Raw genomic sequence first — 15,476 nt, forward strand, 5'->3', positions numbered from 1 at the left:
TTATAGTTAAATACATAGGTGCAGGAGCAGACTGCCTTCTGCTTAACCCCTTTTGTACTGAAGTGTTTAAGTGACATAAACCTTACCTACTTGCTGCAGTACAAAAAAGGGTTAAAAGCAGAAGAGAAGGAGATGGCTAGTGCACCGATAACCCCTGACCTCTGCAGGGCTCCGGAGAACAGAGGTCAGGGGTTTTCAGACCAATGAAGCAGAGATCACCTTGTCTTCTGCTTATTAACCCATTTTTATGTTGCAGCATGTAAATCGACTTTGGGTCACTTACACACAGCAGTACATGAGGGGTTAAGCAGAAGGACACAGATTGGCTCTTATATTCCCTGTGCATCTACCTTTATTAACAGCTCTTTTACTATTAAAGAATGACTGATCCTATAGTGTGTTCTAATGACACTGTCACCCCTACTAATTGATGGTTAATTCAGGGCATGTTAGGAGTTGTAGTTCTGCAACAGCTGGAGGGCCAGATTCAACCATCTGAGAAATCTGGTCAACAACCCCTGTGGGAGCTCATGGGTTTATAGTCACCATAATAGAGATTACAATTCATAAGGAAAGAACAAAAAGCAGAAGTTCATAAGTTTTGAATGATACATTTTAATCCACATGCAAGACCATGTACAAACAAACAGACTGTGACCTTCCAAAACACAAGAGTGTTGGCTTTTGGTGGTGCACATCACATTGTCTCCAGCTTAGCTAAGCAAATACATGGGAGCACTTGTATAAATGGGAAAGATCCATGTCTTTTACAGGCTTCTTAGCGGTTTGTATTGAAGTCACACTCTCTATCCCGGTTATCAGACACTGTTGTTTGCCTTCTAAGCCTATATCTAGAGTTATATTCTTGCCTCGTCCTTTCTCTTTATCGTCTCTATTGATTATTATTCTGTTACATCCATTGCTCAAGTAAGTTGGGTGATAACTAATGTGGCCACCATTACAACATGTTTACTGGTGGTCACTCAGCTTTCCCAGACTTACAGAAGAACAACTCTGCTTAGTTAGTTATACAGCAGGAGTGAGTGTATCACTTTACTACAATACACTTTTGCCATTCAGGAGTATGAAGAAAGCTGGTTTCCAACCTCTATGGAAGCTGTAATGGTGACCATATTGGTTATTACTCAACTTTTCCAGAAATAAATGAAATGATCCACAGTGTTCATATGAGGGTACCATCACTGTATCAGTGTGTGCCCTGAGAAGGGTTAATGATGTGACTGCTGAATTATGGCGGCCATTGTTGTTAGCAAGTAGAATATATGATGGATCTTTCCCTGATGTCTTCAAGTAGTTGGGAAGTTTTATTCTCCAGCTCCTGAAGTTCTAATATTTTCAACTTAATCTCTTGTTCATTAGATTTAAACCGTTCATCAAGACCTGAAACATACAAAAGAATTGGATAAGAGCAATGGATTCATGCCATGGTTCCTTCTTATCAAAGGGATTCTCTACATAAAACAATCCTTTTTTATTAGAAAAGGAAGCTAACAAGAAGCTAATTACAAGGTATCCTGCAGCTGGGACCACCAATGATCAGATGTAATCTATAGATCAACCTGGCAGCAAGGGATCCGTTTTTCTGCAGCACCATGAGGAAATGAGGTATTGCTTAGTTCTTACTGTCAGTGTGTTGTCCTTATAGAGAATGGGCATGCTTGGTTCTCGAGATAAAAAAAAAAAATGCTTTAATAGCTAGGTACATATCTGAGCTCTGCCTACAGGAGCCCAAAGACCCTTCTGCCATATGAGAAAAACACTGTATTATGAATAGCACAGGGTAATTGGGATGCCCATTTCAGATTTTGCAGTAGGGCCCAGGAGCTTCAGGTTAAGCCTCTTGGGAACATTCCCATGAAATCCCTGTGTCCTTCTTGAAACTATGAGGTCTGGAAAAGTGGTCACTTACCGTCCAGCTTTGCTTTTGCATCAGTTGCCTTCTTTAATAGATCCTGAGCTTCATCTGTGATGCGCTTCACTTTCTGCATGGCTGTCCCCGAGGAGGAGTCTACTCCACCAACCTTGTCCTTCAGCTCCTTATATTTCTTTTTAACTTCATCCATCTCCTAAAAAATTTTTGAATAACAAGTTTGATGACTGAAATGGCAGACATGACATATCTTAATCCAGATTCTGTTCACAGATTAAAGGGGCCATCCAAGAAGGAGCAAGGCTGTTACCTTTATTCGCTCTCCATCTTCCCACTTCTGCCTTATGGTCGTCTTCTGATACTATACACACTCTGCACACATGACTATTATGCAGGCCCTAAAGGATTTGTTTTCCTTGTGAGACCCACAATATTATTAAAACCAGAGAAACTCATATAAGTGACTTTTAACTCTATGTAAATAGAATAGGGTATGCCTTGTATTTGTCTACTCCTTTTTTCACCAAAGAACCACACATAGATATCAACAGGGGCAGATACATTAAAGGACCAAGAAGTATGTGTTGTCCCTCAGGCCACTAATGGCAACAAAGACACAGGAGCCACTCACACACAACACTTAAATGTTGCATACACACCTCTCATACATAGGTCCCATTTCACACACTTTTGTTCTATGTAGAACACATCACAAACCTGCCATTCACACGTAACTTGCTGTAGCTCCAAATACCACACCACTTATACTTAAAACAAATGTTGCAAATTCCACACACACCTTTCATACATAGGACACCTTCCACACAAAAATGATACTGCCGTTCAATGACATTACTACTACTCAGTGACTGCAGTGGGCTCACATTTCCGGTAGGCTTCATGTTAGTTTATTTAAGCCATGGACCCTGCTGATGTTCCACTGCCTGAAGCCTATAATTTGGCTTATGAACTTTCTTGGCAATGTAGCCATCAGCACTAACTGATCTGGATTCTTTAGAACATATTGGATGCCTTGACCCCTCCTGTTGCTACAGATTCCACTGCCTTCACCACAAGCAGTCCCCGTGTACATGTGCCTACTTTTTCTGGCTTGATCACTTTATCATAGGGCTAAAGTGGCATATATTGTCTTCATGTGGTCCTGGAAAGCACTGGCTCAGGCATCACTGCTCTGGGAATAGAAGACTCAGTGAAGTTCAAATTGCAAGAATTCCTGTCACCTATAGGAAATCCCTTGAATCCAGCTGAGCCTTCCCTGCAGCTCCCTCCATGCTCCTTTTGTGTCAACTAACCAATCATGAATATGGAAAATACCAGCCCATGTACCCTCATTTAAGAGTCTCAAAACACAGAACTAGCCAGATATCACTCCGGGAAAAACCACCATATTAAGTGGCCCTTTAAGTCAATGTAATGACAAGGGAAAGACCAAGGCCAAGTATCCATCCTTAGACAGCTGTTTCGGGGTTTTGCCCCTCATCAGTGTGGAGCAGGATTCTGGCTAGGTGGGAGCAATGCCTTGTAGAGTCATATGAGACACAGACCACTGATCTCAAAGAGACCAGCCAAAGCAAACACTGCCAGCTGCAGGTTAAAGCGCACAATGTAGTGAAATCCTAGGTGCATTGCTTCCTGGGAAACATAAATATGCAAAAAAAGTGCCTGTTGAGCCTCATTTAAGAGTCTCGAAACACAGGATTAGCCAGATATCCCTCCGGGAAGGACCCAGCCAAGGGGTGTCTCCTGTAGGGAAACCACCAAAACCAACACGGAGGGATATCTGGTTATTCCTGTGTTTTGAGACTCTTAAATGAGGCTTCACTGGCTCTTTTTTTGCATATTCATGTTTCCCAGGGGGCAATGCACCTAGGATTTCACTGCATTGAGCGCTTTGAACAGCAGCCGGCAGTGTTATCTTTGGCTGGTCTCCCTGAGATCTGTGATCTGTTTCTCTTATAACTAACTAATTATGCTATCAGTACGTCAGTCAATTTAACACCTTGGCCTTAGGTTTGTGTTTGAATAAGGATGTGCATGTAGGTTCTTATTGGCAAGGTCTAGCCAGTTATAACATATAGATCAATTGGCTGGTCCCTGGATGACCTCATCTCACAAGCCAACCGAACCAATAATAGGTTCAGTGAAAGGTAAAAGGAATTATTTAATTCAACAGGTTCCTAACCTAACACCCATCTTTTGATGTTTTCAGTAACCAACTTGCGAACACTTTTCCTGCACACAGACCAATGTGCAATGAGCCTGGAATGGGGAAAGGCCTGGAAAGATTCCTGGAAAAAGGTTCTTTGGTAAAACCTCATCCTAGGTAGAGGATGGCTTATTCTTTATTAAAAAAAAGAACATTATTTTGCACCTCTGTATTGACTTTCTTGATCTTAACAGGGTCAGAGAACAATTTTTTTTTCAATGATTTCTAAACTTTTTTACCAAATTCAGGAGACAAAGATTTTTTTTTTACTGTTGAGGGGCCTACAATTTGATTTGCATCCACGAAGGAGACAAATGGCAGGTGTCATTCAACACCTGGGCCGTAAAGATCTTAAAGCAATGTACTGGCGGTAACAATTGCTTTAAGGGCTTCAAATAAATCATTATCCTCAGTTCACTCCTCATCTTTCTTCTCTGGTAAGAACCAATATCACTCTTGCTAAAAAGAGTGTCATCACTAATATCAGGACTCCTGAAGCAGAAAGTTCCCTCCTTGTCAGTTGGCCAGACACTAATAAGTCCCAAATATTGGAGAATTTGTTTAGAAACTTTGAAAAAGTAATTTCTCCCAGGCAGAATTTTCCTATAATCACATAGAAAAGTCCAATCAGGCTTCACCCATTTACCACCTATAAAGTTCTTGGCACCTGCCCCATTGGTACATTCACTATATGCCCAGTGCTGCCTCCTGAATGAAAACCCCCATTTAGTCATCGGCATTATCTACAGTTCGCTGATTAGGTCAGGGATGTTTTTGGGATCCTGCCATTGAATGCTTCCTGTAGCACCTTGCAAACCCAAATCAACTGTTGACATACAAACCTAATTAGAATAAGTATAAGGATAAGCATATGTGGTGAAATTGTAACTGCTGAAGCCTCTGTAGCTAAGTCACTGGGTTGAGCTGTGAAATCAAAATTAAATACAAGGATGGTGGATTTCTAGAAATAAGCAGCCCTATATTCCTAATTTCAGACGAACCCATTCACAAGATACACCATTTCCATTCACACTTAAAGTTGCATCCTGTGCCATTTCCTGAGCCCAAGACACACCATATCTGTCTGGTCCAGGCATTATATAGTGTGTGATAGGGCGATGACTATATTATTATTATACTTGTTCCTGACAGCACCATTAGTGGCTGTCTGAATATAGATTTTGTATGTAGCTGTACTGCAAAATGTTCAGATCTTTGTGATCAAAAATAATTTTGTACCTCTTCAAGTCCATCTGTGGCTGCGAATGCTTTGTTTGCCTTTTCACTGGCTTCGGTAGCCATCTCTCTGTTTGACTCAACTTTCTTTATTAATTCTTCCACTTTCTTTGACAGATTTCCCAAGCGATTCATGAGGGACATTTCCTTCTCCTCCACAGAAGCCATTTTTTTCATGGACTGAAAGCAAAAACATAACCTGTTACTATAGTAATACCTCAGTGTTTGAGCGCTTCCGAGTTCAATTCTTTGCACAGAGAACGGCTTGAGCAGAGGCGGGCAAGCCCTCTCATGGACGGGCTATGGCACACTGAGGTAGGCGGGATTCCGCAGCGGAGAGTTCCGCCACATTTACTCAGTGTGAACATATCCTAAGAGTTAAAAATAGTCTCTGCTTTTCATTGCAGGCGGATGTGAATTCTGTTATTAGCCCCCTTCACATTGTCTCTGTTGGTTTTTTGTCAATAAATAAATCCTCACCTTTTCTACAGTGTTCTTCAGCCTGTTAACATTCTGCTTGGCGTCATTTACAGCTTTCTCTGCAGACTTTGCTTTGTCCTCAGCTGCATCCAGAAATATTTTCGCCTCATTGATGTTCTCACTCACCCCATCAGCCCGTTCCCTGATAGAAAATGAAGTTTTACTTGTGGGAAACACGTTGGGCCTTTGCCAGCCCTCTGCACTACACGTTTAACTACAAGACCCTTACACAGCCTTTTTATTTTTAAAAAGTACTGAAACAAATGAAACAAAAACTCTATAAATTTGCTATTGCTAAACTTGTATCACCAAAATAAAGATGCCATGTCATTTGTACTGCAGAGTAAAACAAGCCCCCACAACCTCCACCAAAAAAGAGGAACATTTGTGTGTGTGGGGGGGGGGGGTCCATTCCACCCGTCAAATATTTATTTTTTAATACATTAAATATGGTCAAATTATATTATTGTGTAATTATATTATAGTGTGGTGCCTGCTCGACCGGTCACCTACCAAGTTGTTCCGGGTGACACCACTTCTATGGTGGTTGGTCGGCGGAATATAGCTCAGCCGGTTAAAGTTCTGTCATTACGCCAGTGCTGGTTCAGCACACAGGTGTCATGGTATACCTGCTTTAGTGTGGCTGGCTATATCTGTCCTCAATGGTCGGTGACCTGCCGGGCTATTATGGGTCCATTGGGCTCTTATCACTGTGGTCCTGAGTGGAGAGATGACCCACCCAGTACTGCCACCAACAGAAAGGGGAAAATGACCCAAGGACGGTGTAGCCTGTGTATATAGGTGCTGGTGCAATTATCACTGAGTCCCAGTATAATAAATTAACTGATCTTTACTGGCAAGTACAGGAGGATACAGTACCGAGTAGTTTCTGTAGTACAAACTTGAGTTTCACTGAATCTGTGCTGAGAGATGTTGAGTAGGTGAGGTAGAACAGTAGTGCTGCCTTAGTTGCGTGAAGTAGAGGAAAGTGGAGAAGAGTTTGTTTGGAGAGCCCCAACCTAACTTAGTAGTGTTCTCTGCTGGAACTTAGAAGAAGAGATACTTGAAGATACTTGAGAAGAAGAAGAATACTTGTGCCCGTCTTTTGACCTTTGTCACTATAACCACCTTGTGCCCTGCAGTGTCGGGGTACCCATCCTACGAGGATGACACAAGCCCCAGTCCTAGTTACCTGAGTTAAGCAAAGTGTCCAAAGTTTTCCAGTGTCACCGGCGTGGGTTGGGGTGTTCTCTGACTTTAGCACTGCATCTTGAGTATGTGTTGCTTTAGTGAAGAAAGTCTCTGTGTTCTCCATACGTGTCCACAACTATAGCTGGTCTGTCCCAGACAGGGAACCTGGAAGTTCAGCAGGGATGCCTGATCTGTATGTGCTACTCCTCAGATAATCAAAGAAGAACTGACTAAGTGTGCTCCTACACTTCCTCTCCCTATGTGACTACTTCCTACAGGGTGTATGTAACAACCTTTGTGAGTGGTGAAGAAGAGAGTGTACAGAAGAAAAGAGATTAGAGATAGGTAGGGAAGAAAGAGTCTCTCTCATTGGTGCACAGAATCACAAACATAACAGTAACCCTTAAATGACTACAGCCGTGTAATATATACAAGTAATACATAGTGACATCCTGTGGTAAAAATAGAGAATGTAACTTCATTACCACTATACTCTATAGTACAGGATTTTTACGACAGGTGCCCATACTAGAAACACCCATGGTGGGACACCACAGTAGTATTATGTTTCCATAAATTGGCTGTGTTCTGAAAAGGATGATACTATGCAGGTCTTCCTCATAATGCCAAAACCATCACTGACACATCAAGGCATGTGTGTCCTGTAGTCCCTGGCACCAGAGAAGATAGAAGCAGATCCTTTAACAAATGCCCTTCTGGAGTTCAATAAAAATGGGTGAAATCATATATTTTAAGCTTCCCATGATAACCAAACCTAATGTAAGTGTAACATGAATATACTGAGTGGAATTAATACAATTTCAGCATAAAACTAATATAAAATTTCAATATAAGTTGGTAATGTATGGCTGTGGCTATGGGGTCCTTAAGGTCAAGCTCCAAATCCAATTTTTGTCATTCCCCTCTTTTCTATATTTATAATGGCATCCTGCCTTCTTTATAGGGACATGTTAAAAGGCAAGTGAGACAGCGAGTAGACCCAAAGTCATTCCATTATTATTCTTGGGGGTCAGGCCCTTCTGTATAGGGATTAAGAGACATTGGTGGCCCCTGAATCTGACTTTTTTTTATCTGGAGATAAGCTAGAACAATCCTAAATAATACAACCCTATAGTGAAAAAGTAGTGCTGTGTTGTCATCTATATTTTTTCATCTGTCACATCTGTTAGATAATAAGCAGGTTGTTTTATAAGAGTTTAAGGATCTTGTGTGGACACATCTGGAATGCATGCCAGAGCACCTCTGACCATGTACACGGTGGCTTATGATTAACTGTACTGTAACCACAGTCTGTAAAAGTAATTAACACCTTCTCTGCTTATATATTTTTTTATTATCAATCTCTCCTGGAATAATAGAGCACAATGATATCATGAACCGAATCCAGCAGGGAGCCTTTCTTAGATTTCCGGTCTGGACCCCTTATGCCACTGATGGCAGTTCTGACGTGTGTCAGCAGCCTGGTGTGGCAATGTTATTGAGGCTGGAGGTAGACTTTTAAACAAGAAGTAACCAGACACAGAGATACTTTATTACCAGCATCGAGAGTTTTTATTAATGTCTAATAAAGCCTCATTCCATAGTATTAAAATAATTTGTAAACTTTAAGATCACTTACTTGGCTTCATTGGCTTCCTGTAGTAGAGATTTGGCTGTGGCAAGGCCTTCAGAAGTATTATTGAGGATTACATCCACCCCACTGAGATTTCCGATGGTCTCCTTGATTTCCTTGAGTAGTGTGGCAATATCACCAGGACTGGCAGGAAGAGAGATGTTCAGCACCTTCCTAGCCACTTTCTCGATACTCTCTGGGTCAGCTCCTTCCTCTGTGGATAAGAACTTATTTATAAACTTCAAAATTTCATTCGGATGCCCCTATGCTAAGTTATGGGATCAAAATGAGTAAGAAAATCACTTGTCTTATTGAGGTGCATTCTTACCGGTCAAGAAGTCTTTTATCTTGCCAATAAATGCTCTCAGTTTCTCGGTAGAGTCTTCAATTCGGCGCTTTGTATCCTTGGCCTTGCTTAGTGTAGACTCACTTTGCACTTTTGCTTCTTGTGCAATTCCCTGCACCTCTTGAATCTTGGAGACATTTACATATGGATACAATCAATGCCAATAAGAAGCACCTAAAGCACTAGTGAAATGCCTACAGTGCTAGCTTTAAATGACTAATAGAATTCTTATGCAGCATAAATATTTCCACATACCTTCTGAGAGATGTCATTGAGTTGATTTCCCATATTTTCCAGGTCTTGTTTTACATTCTGTGCAGACTTTAGAGCCTTGGCTGAGATAGGCACCGCTCCATTACAATTTTCTCCACCACACTTTCTTAGGCCCTGGTTATCTCTGCAGTTTGCTCCACCACACGGAGAGTTGTCACAGGGCTTGTCCCCAGGGGCACCACAAATCTTTTTAAAAAAATACCCCAAATTAGTCATGTGACCCCTCATTAGGACAACGTGCCTTTTAAATATTAGGGGTAATGAAACATGAGAAGGAAAGCAGGCACTACGACTCCCAGCATTCCAAGAACACAGCCTCCCGTATGCAACGTAGCCGCTCTGGTGGTGCACGTTGATAAAGCCAATAGTCCAATGTAAACCGTAATCAAAGCAGAGATACAACTGCAAACTCCTTAGTTTGGAGGCTTTTTTTTATAGTAGAAAATAGGGCTAATCTTTGGCATGTTTTGGGTGTATTAAATAATCAATTTGGTGTTCAAGGATTTCGGCTAGTTCTTCTTACATTTTGAGCAACTATACTTTGATGCAGTTTATTGAAGGATCCTGAAAAAAGTCCTACAACTTTGAACAGTCCCTACATGCTAGAAGAGTACCTTGATAATAAGGTGATTGAAAATTGCCCCTCTCCTGCCCCCTCACTGATCAGCAGTTATATGTGGGGAAACCTTTAAAAGTGTTCAACTACCCTGCAGGGCCATCACAGAGGAAGGTAAGCATTACTAACCACCCATTGAAATCAATGGGTTGTTGATATATTGTGGATAGAACAGATCCTCCAGAGGGAGAGACTCTCTTTGTAAGTGCTCTCCATTCTGGCCAAGAGATGAGGATCCATAACAGAGGACCCTACCACCTCTGTTATCACATAGTTCTCTTTTAAAGGACAGATTAAAAGGAGTTTTCGAAAGTTTGAAGAGCAAAGATCCTCACAGGCAGCTGTAAATTTGAGGGTTCAGAGTAAAAGTCCAGAGAGTGACAACCAATCTGACCCCCATTTGTAGAGCCCATAGCAGCTGCACTTGATTACAATAACAGAGTCAAAGGTTACGTTTATTGGTGAAAATGATACAATTGGAAAGAAGCTTCAGCACTCTGTTGGGTGCCTCTATACTGGACACAAGATGAGATGGCATTACTGTTGCCCACAGATGCTGCGGCTGGACCTGTAGATCCTGCACACTCTTAGTTGCCTAAGCTGGCATCCCAGCTAGTCACATAAATGCCTGATTGATAACAAGTCTGCTGACAGGGGAGGGCAATGATGTATTGTAATCTAGCAGTGACATAAATGAGAAAGCTTTGCTGTCTGTGGGTGAGCATACCTGCATGAGTTTTACAGCAATCCGATGTTTCTATCTGGGTGCATTATTCTTTTTGTCAATAAGTACACATAAAGATTAACAAAAAGCACTAACTTGTGCTGCGTTTACACGTAACGATTATGGTGCAAATTTTCGCGATACCGATCGAATTAGAACGATAATCATACGTGTAAAAGCAGCAAATGATCAAACGACGAGCGAGAAATCGTTCATTTTGATCTTTGAACATGTTCTCAAATCGTCGTTCGCAAAAAATTTGCAGATCGTTCCGTGTGAACAGTCGTTCGCCGATTTAACCAATGTGTGAGATAGGCTTAAGCGATCGCAAAACGAATTTTCCGTACGATATATCATACCGTCTAAATGCTGATCGTTATGAAAAAAAATCGTTACTCAGACATCGTTAATCGTACGATTGGGCCAATTATTGTTTCGTGTAAACGCAGCATTAAATCAACCACTCTAGAGCCAAACAACAGCACCTGTTACCTTCTCATTGATCTGGAAGACGTTTAGATCTTTAACCTTCTTCTGAATTTCTTTGAGGGATGTTTTTTGGGCTGTCATATTCCTCCGGTAGCTGTCCAGATTGTCCTTCAGAAGCCTCTCCGTCTCCAGCCTAGTCTGCTTGGATTGGACTACAGGGCTGGCAGCTCCATATACAGAACCATTGGCGAGCCTCTCAGCATCTATAGACTGTGAGTAAGAACTCAAGATACTGCCATATGACTCTGCAAAATACAAAACCAAAACAGTGAGAAAGCCAATTGATTAAGTACACGGAAATGTCACAGTGGTGAACACAGTATACTGGGTAAAATTCTATATTTGTTTACTCTACATGTCCAAGACACAAGTCACTCCATTGAGAAGCACTTAGGAATACATAGATAGATAGATGAATATGGGATAGCCCCTTATTGCTTTTTTTCTCCGTCCTAGGATGGGGGCAGGAATGTTTCCTTCCTTCTCACGCCATCAACGATAGAATAATTACTTGATTCTTTCTCTTGTTTGCTCAGATGTCTGTGGGGACTCCATTGGCATAACTTTACATTTATTTTGGCAGAGTATGTGTGTAATTTCTTAGAGGATAATGTGCACTACTAAAATGAATTGATAGCAATGGTTATCTTCAAATGAAAGATTCAAATCTGCAGTTCTTTAATGCAGAGTTTTTCCGTACATAGCTTATTGTTTTGAACATGACTCCCCCAAACTGCACTGAAAAGGGGTATTGTAAAGATGGAGTCCTATGAAAGCATACATACATTAGATATAGGAAATAGTTCAGAAAAAAATAGTTATAATTCAGAGAGGTGTTTTTTTTGAAAGGTTAAACAACGAATTCCTACAGGCCTCATTTTTACATTTGCTCCTTGTTTATATTGTAATATGAACAGTTAGGTATTCAGCGCTGTGACACATAGCCATGATAACCATGGGGCAAAGGAGCAAGCAATTAGTCAAGAACTGGATATACTCTTTCACCATGACCATTTGCTTCAAAATTTTCACCTTTTCAGTGGACGTTTCAGCATCTGCTTTAGTATTTTTTTTTAAATACTTGAAAATGTATTCATATCAACCAACACAGGCGGAAGAAACATCATGCACCCCCACAGTATTGGTTTGGCACAGAAAAGTCTGGTTAAAGACCCTAAAAAGACTACTAATTTGGGCTATTCTTAAGCTAGGCCATCATTTGCAGATCAGTGTGTGTTCATGCTGTGCCTAACCAAAAACGTAGGGGACATGGTACTTGGCTGAGCACCACATGTTTCGATGTGATATTTGTGGCCTATCCCAATGATAGGCCATCAGTACTGACATAATGTACTCATCTCTTGACATTACCATTGAAGCCCAAAGCTGCTATAGCTTCTATCTGTTTTTTCAGGATGTACACGGTGTCATTGACCAGTATCAGGTCCAGGGTCAGCTTCTCGAGTTTTCCTTTTTGTTTTCTGTCTTTGCCCTCAGTATCATTCATTTTTTTCTCCTGAGAATGGAGAAGATAGGAAAGCTGAGCCACCTCCGTCCTGAAGAGAGAAAAGGAACATAAAGCGTTAAAACGGTCATAATAAAGACGCCTCATCATAAACACTCAGCCATAAATAGCACTGCCGCTCACAGCCATCATAAACACTGGATGTCTATATTTAACTCTCTACCCTGTCCTAATGTCATCTTCCTGCTCAGTAGAGGATGACGGATTACAATCTGCCAGAGATTAAACACCATTATTAAACTTGGAATGAAAAAATACTACATAGCAACTTTTTTATTGTTATTTCTTTAGTCTAAAATTATTTGCTTAATAATGTCATAAACAATATTTCTTTTTTGATAGTTGGGGTTCAAGCTCTCGGACCCCACTAATCTTAAGTATAAAAAGACTGCAGTTCTGATGTATTGCTGTATCCCCTTTACTGTTCACACCATGTACTTTTTCATAAAACTACGGCTGTTGTTGCACATTGCAACAACGGCCGTGAGTATTATGAAAAAATATGTTACCTTGCCATCTATGCGATCCCGGCCGGAGCGTATACACATGGTATATGCTCCGGCCGGGATCTCTAGCGGCGCCGAAAACAACTGACATGTCAGTTTTCTGCGGCCGCTATTCATTGAATAGCGGCCGCAGAAAACACTGTCAGCGCACACTGTGGAGTGAGTGGCTCAGGCCACACGCTCCATAGTGTGCTGTGGGGAGTTCTGATGTGATCTGGCGTGCACGGATGCGTCCACATCTGAACTCTGCAGCGCTACAGATAATCCGGCCGGGATGATCCTTTCAGAGACCGTCCTTTTCCGTGACTCGGCCGGGTCACGGAATGGCCAGCCTCTTACGGAATGTGAACATAGCCTTTCCCTGTAAAGGTGCCAGGACCACCCACTCTGCAAGGAACTGCTCTATTCAATTGAAGGGGGCTCGCTGCTGTGCTCTTTATAGATGGGTGGCCAGGAGCATGGAAAACTTAGAAGAAAGGGCATAGCTTATCTGTCTCCCTTCATTCTCAAGATCAAAAGTCAGATGGCAATGGAAAGATAAAATCAGGTGTACTCATCTACGCCCCTTTAAACGGCTGATTGGCAGGGGGTGGAATTCCTGGAGAATAGATCATCAATATTTTACAGGCTGGGTATCCCTTTTAAAACAGATCTGTCAGCAGCTTTTTACTGACTGAGGGTCCTATTAGATGAACCAATGGGGCCAGATCAATGTTATAAACTAGCTCCAATCTGCTAGATTGGCACTCATTTACTGGGCCTATTACAGGGCCTGATAATCGTTTAGCATGAAGTCCTGCATGGACATCATTAGCTATGTCTGTGCAGCCCTTGCCCAAACAGTTAATACATTATGGGGGGATTTACGAAGCTTACGCCAGAGGTGTACGCCAGGGAGAAGGTGCAGATTCGCCCCTTCTCCCTGGCCTACGCCTCCCATACGCCCGGCTCGCCCGATGGGCAGGCTGTCCTTCCGCGCCTAATTTATCACAAACGTAAATCAAGACACAAACCTACACCTCAAGCAGGTGTACATTTGGTACGCCGGAAACAGATTCGTGCGCCCGGCCCGATTCACTAAGAGGCATACACCTCTTAGTGAATCCTGCCGGAGAAAAGGGTGCGTGGCCTAATATAAGACCAGCATTCTTGTACGGCGGTCTTTGTAAATCCCCCTCCATGTGTCTACGTTCCCGGTCTTCTCCTGCGCTCTGCATGTTTCCCAGTTCAGTGGCTGCAGCTTCAAGGTGGCCTGTCTGAGCTGACAGGCCACTCAACCAATCACTGGACAAGACCACCTCAGGCAGTGATTGGATGTCAGCTCAGAGACCGTCTGTGAAGCTGCAGCTGCAGCGCTGGGATGCATGCAGAGCGCAGAAGAAGACTGAAAGTGTGGACAGGTAATGTACTAACTGTTTGTTCAATTGTCAGCCCTTGGCCAGGTATCGCTATTACACATAGCGATGCACGCCCATCGCCTGAGGATTTTAGGACAAGGCCTTAAAAAACGATCAGCTGATGATCGATTCATCGGCTGATCACTGTCTCTATTACATGGATTCGGTCGATTATCGCTTCATGTAATCGGGCCCTAAAGTAAAGGCAATGTACAATAGGGCCTCTTGCCCTGAATCAGGAGATATAGCTCATTTCAATCCGTAGCTCCAGCGCTGAGTTATGAATTTTAGAACTTCTATGTAAATTAGGAGATAAAGCCCCCAGTGCCTTCCCCTGTAACAGCCCAGCAGTGTTTAGACCCTTCTCTCCTAACGGCTCTATTACACACACAGATTTATCTGACAGATCATTGAAGCCAAAGCCAGGGACAGACTATAAACAGAGAACAGGTCATAAAGGAAAGACTGAGATCTCTCCCCTTTTCAAATCCATTCCTGGCTTTGATCTCAAAAATCTGTCAGATAATCTATGTGTGTAATTGGGCCTTAATGCCACTATGCCGACATGTCACCATCCACCCTGCTTAGATTGACAGGCTGAACATTGCTGGGCTTTAGCTTTTGTCCTGTAGCGCTAGCGAGACAGATTGAAATAAGAATAACGGCAATTGCTTTAGTCAGTAAAAAGCTTTAGGTTCAGTATGTATCAATTTGCAATAAGCTCCTAACTAGAGATGAGGGAACCCCGCCAAGGTTCAGGTTCGTATGAACCTGGACTCTCGGCTTCTGATTCCCGCTGTCTGCCAGCGCCGTGGAGAGGGTGAATACAGCCTGAGGACTGCCTAGAAAACTGGGATACAGCCTATGGCTATGGCTGTATCCCAGTTTTCCAGGCGGTCCTCCTGTTGTATCCACCCTTTCCACGGAGCGGACAGACAGCGG

The 15,476-nt window shown here is 42.3% G+C and overlaps 1 protein-coding gene across 2 annotated transcripts in view; it reads right to left on the reverse strand.

The window, feature by feature from the left end:
• Positions 1-595: 595 nt before the first annotated feature.
• LOC138788684 (laminin subunit beta-1-like) overlaps positions 596-15,476 on the reverse strand; it is a 76,623-nt gene continuing 61,742 nt past the window's right edge. For both annotated transcript variants that reach the window (XM_069966793.1, XM_069966794.1), the window contains exons 27-35: positions 12,478-12,662; positions 11,110-11,351; positions 9,260-9,463; positions 8,987-9,131; positions 8,665-8,872; positions 5,835-5,976; positions 5,358-5,534; positions 1,931-2,087; positions 596-1,401 (exon numbers count right to left, since the gene is read on the reverse strand). In XM_069966793.1, the coding sequence (XP_069822894.1) occupies positions 1,268-1,401; positions 1,931-2,087; positions 5,358-5,534; positions 5,835-5,976; positions 8,665-8,872; positions 8,987-9,131; positions 9,260-9,463; positions 11,110-11,351; positions 12,478-12,662 (1,594 nt within the window). In that variant the 3' untranslated portion in view covers positions 596-1,267. The remainder of the gene's footprint in view (positions 1,402-1,930; positions 2,088-5,357; positions 5,535-5,834; positions 5,977-8,664; positions 8,873-8,986; positions 9,132-9,259; positions 9,464-11,109; positions 11,352-12,477; positions 12,663-15,476) is intronic.

Source organism: Dendropsophus ebraccatus, chromosome 4, assembly GCF_027789765.1.
Source record: "Dendropsophus ebraccatus isolate aDenEbr1 chromosome 4, aDenEbr1.pat, whole genome shotgun sequence".
NCBI lineage: Eukaryota > Metazoa > Chordata > Amphibia > Anura > Hylidae > Dendropsophus > Dendropsophus ebraccatus.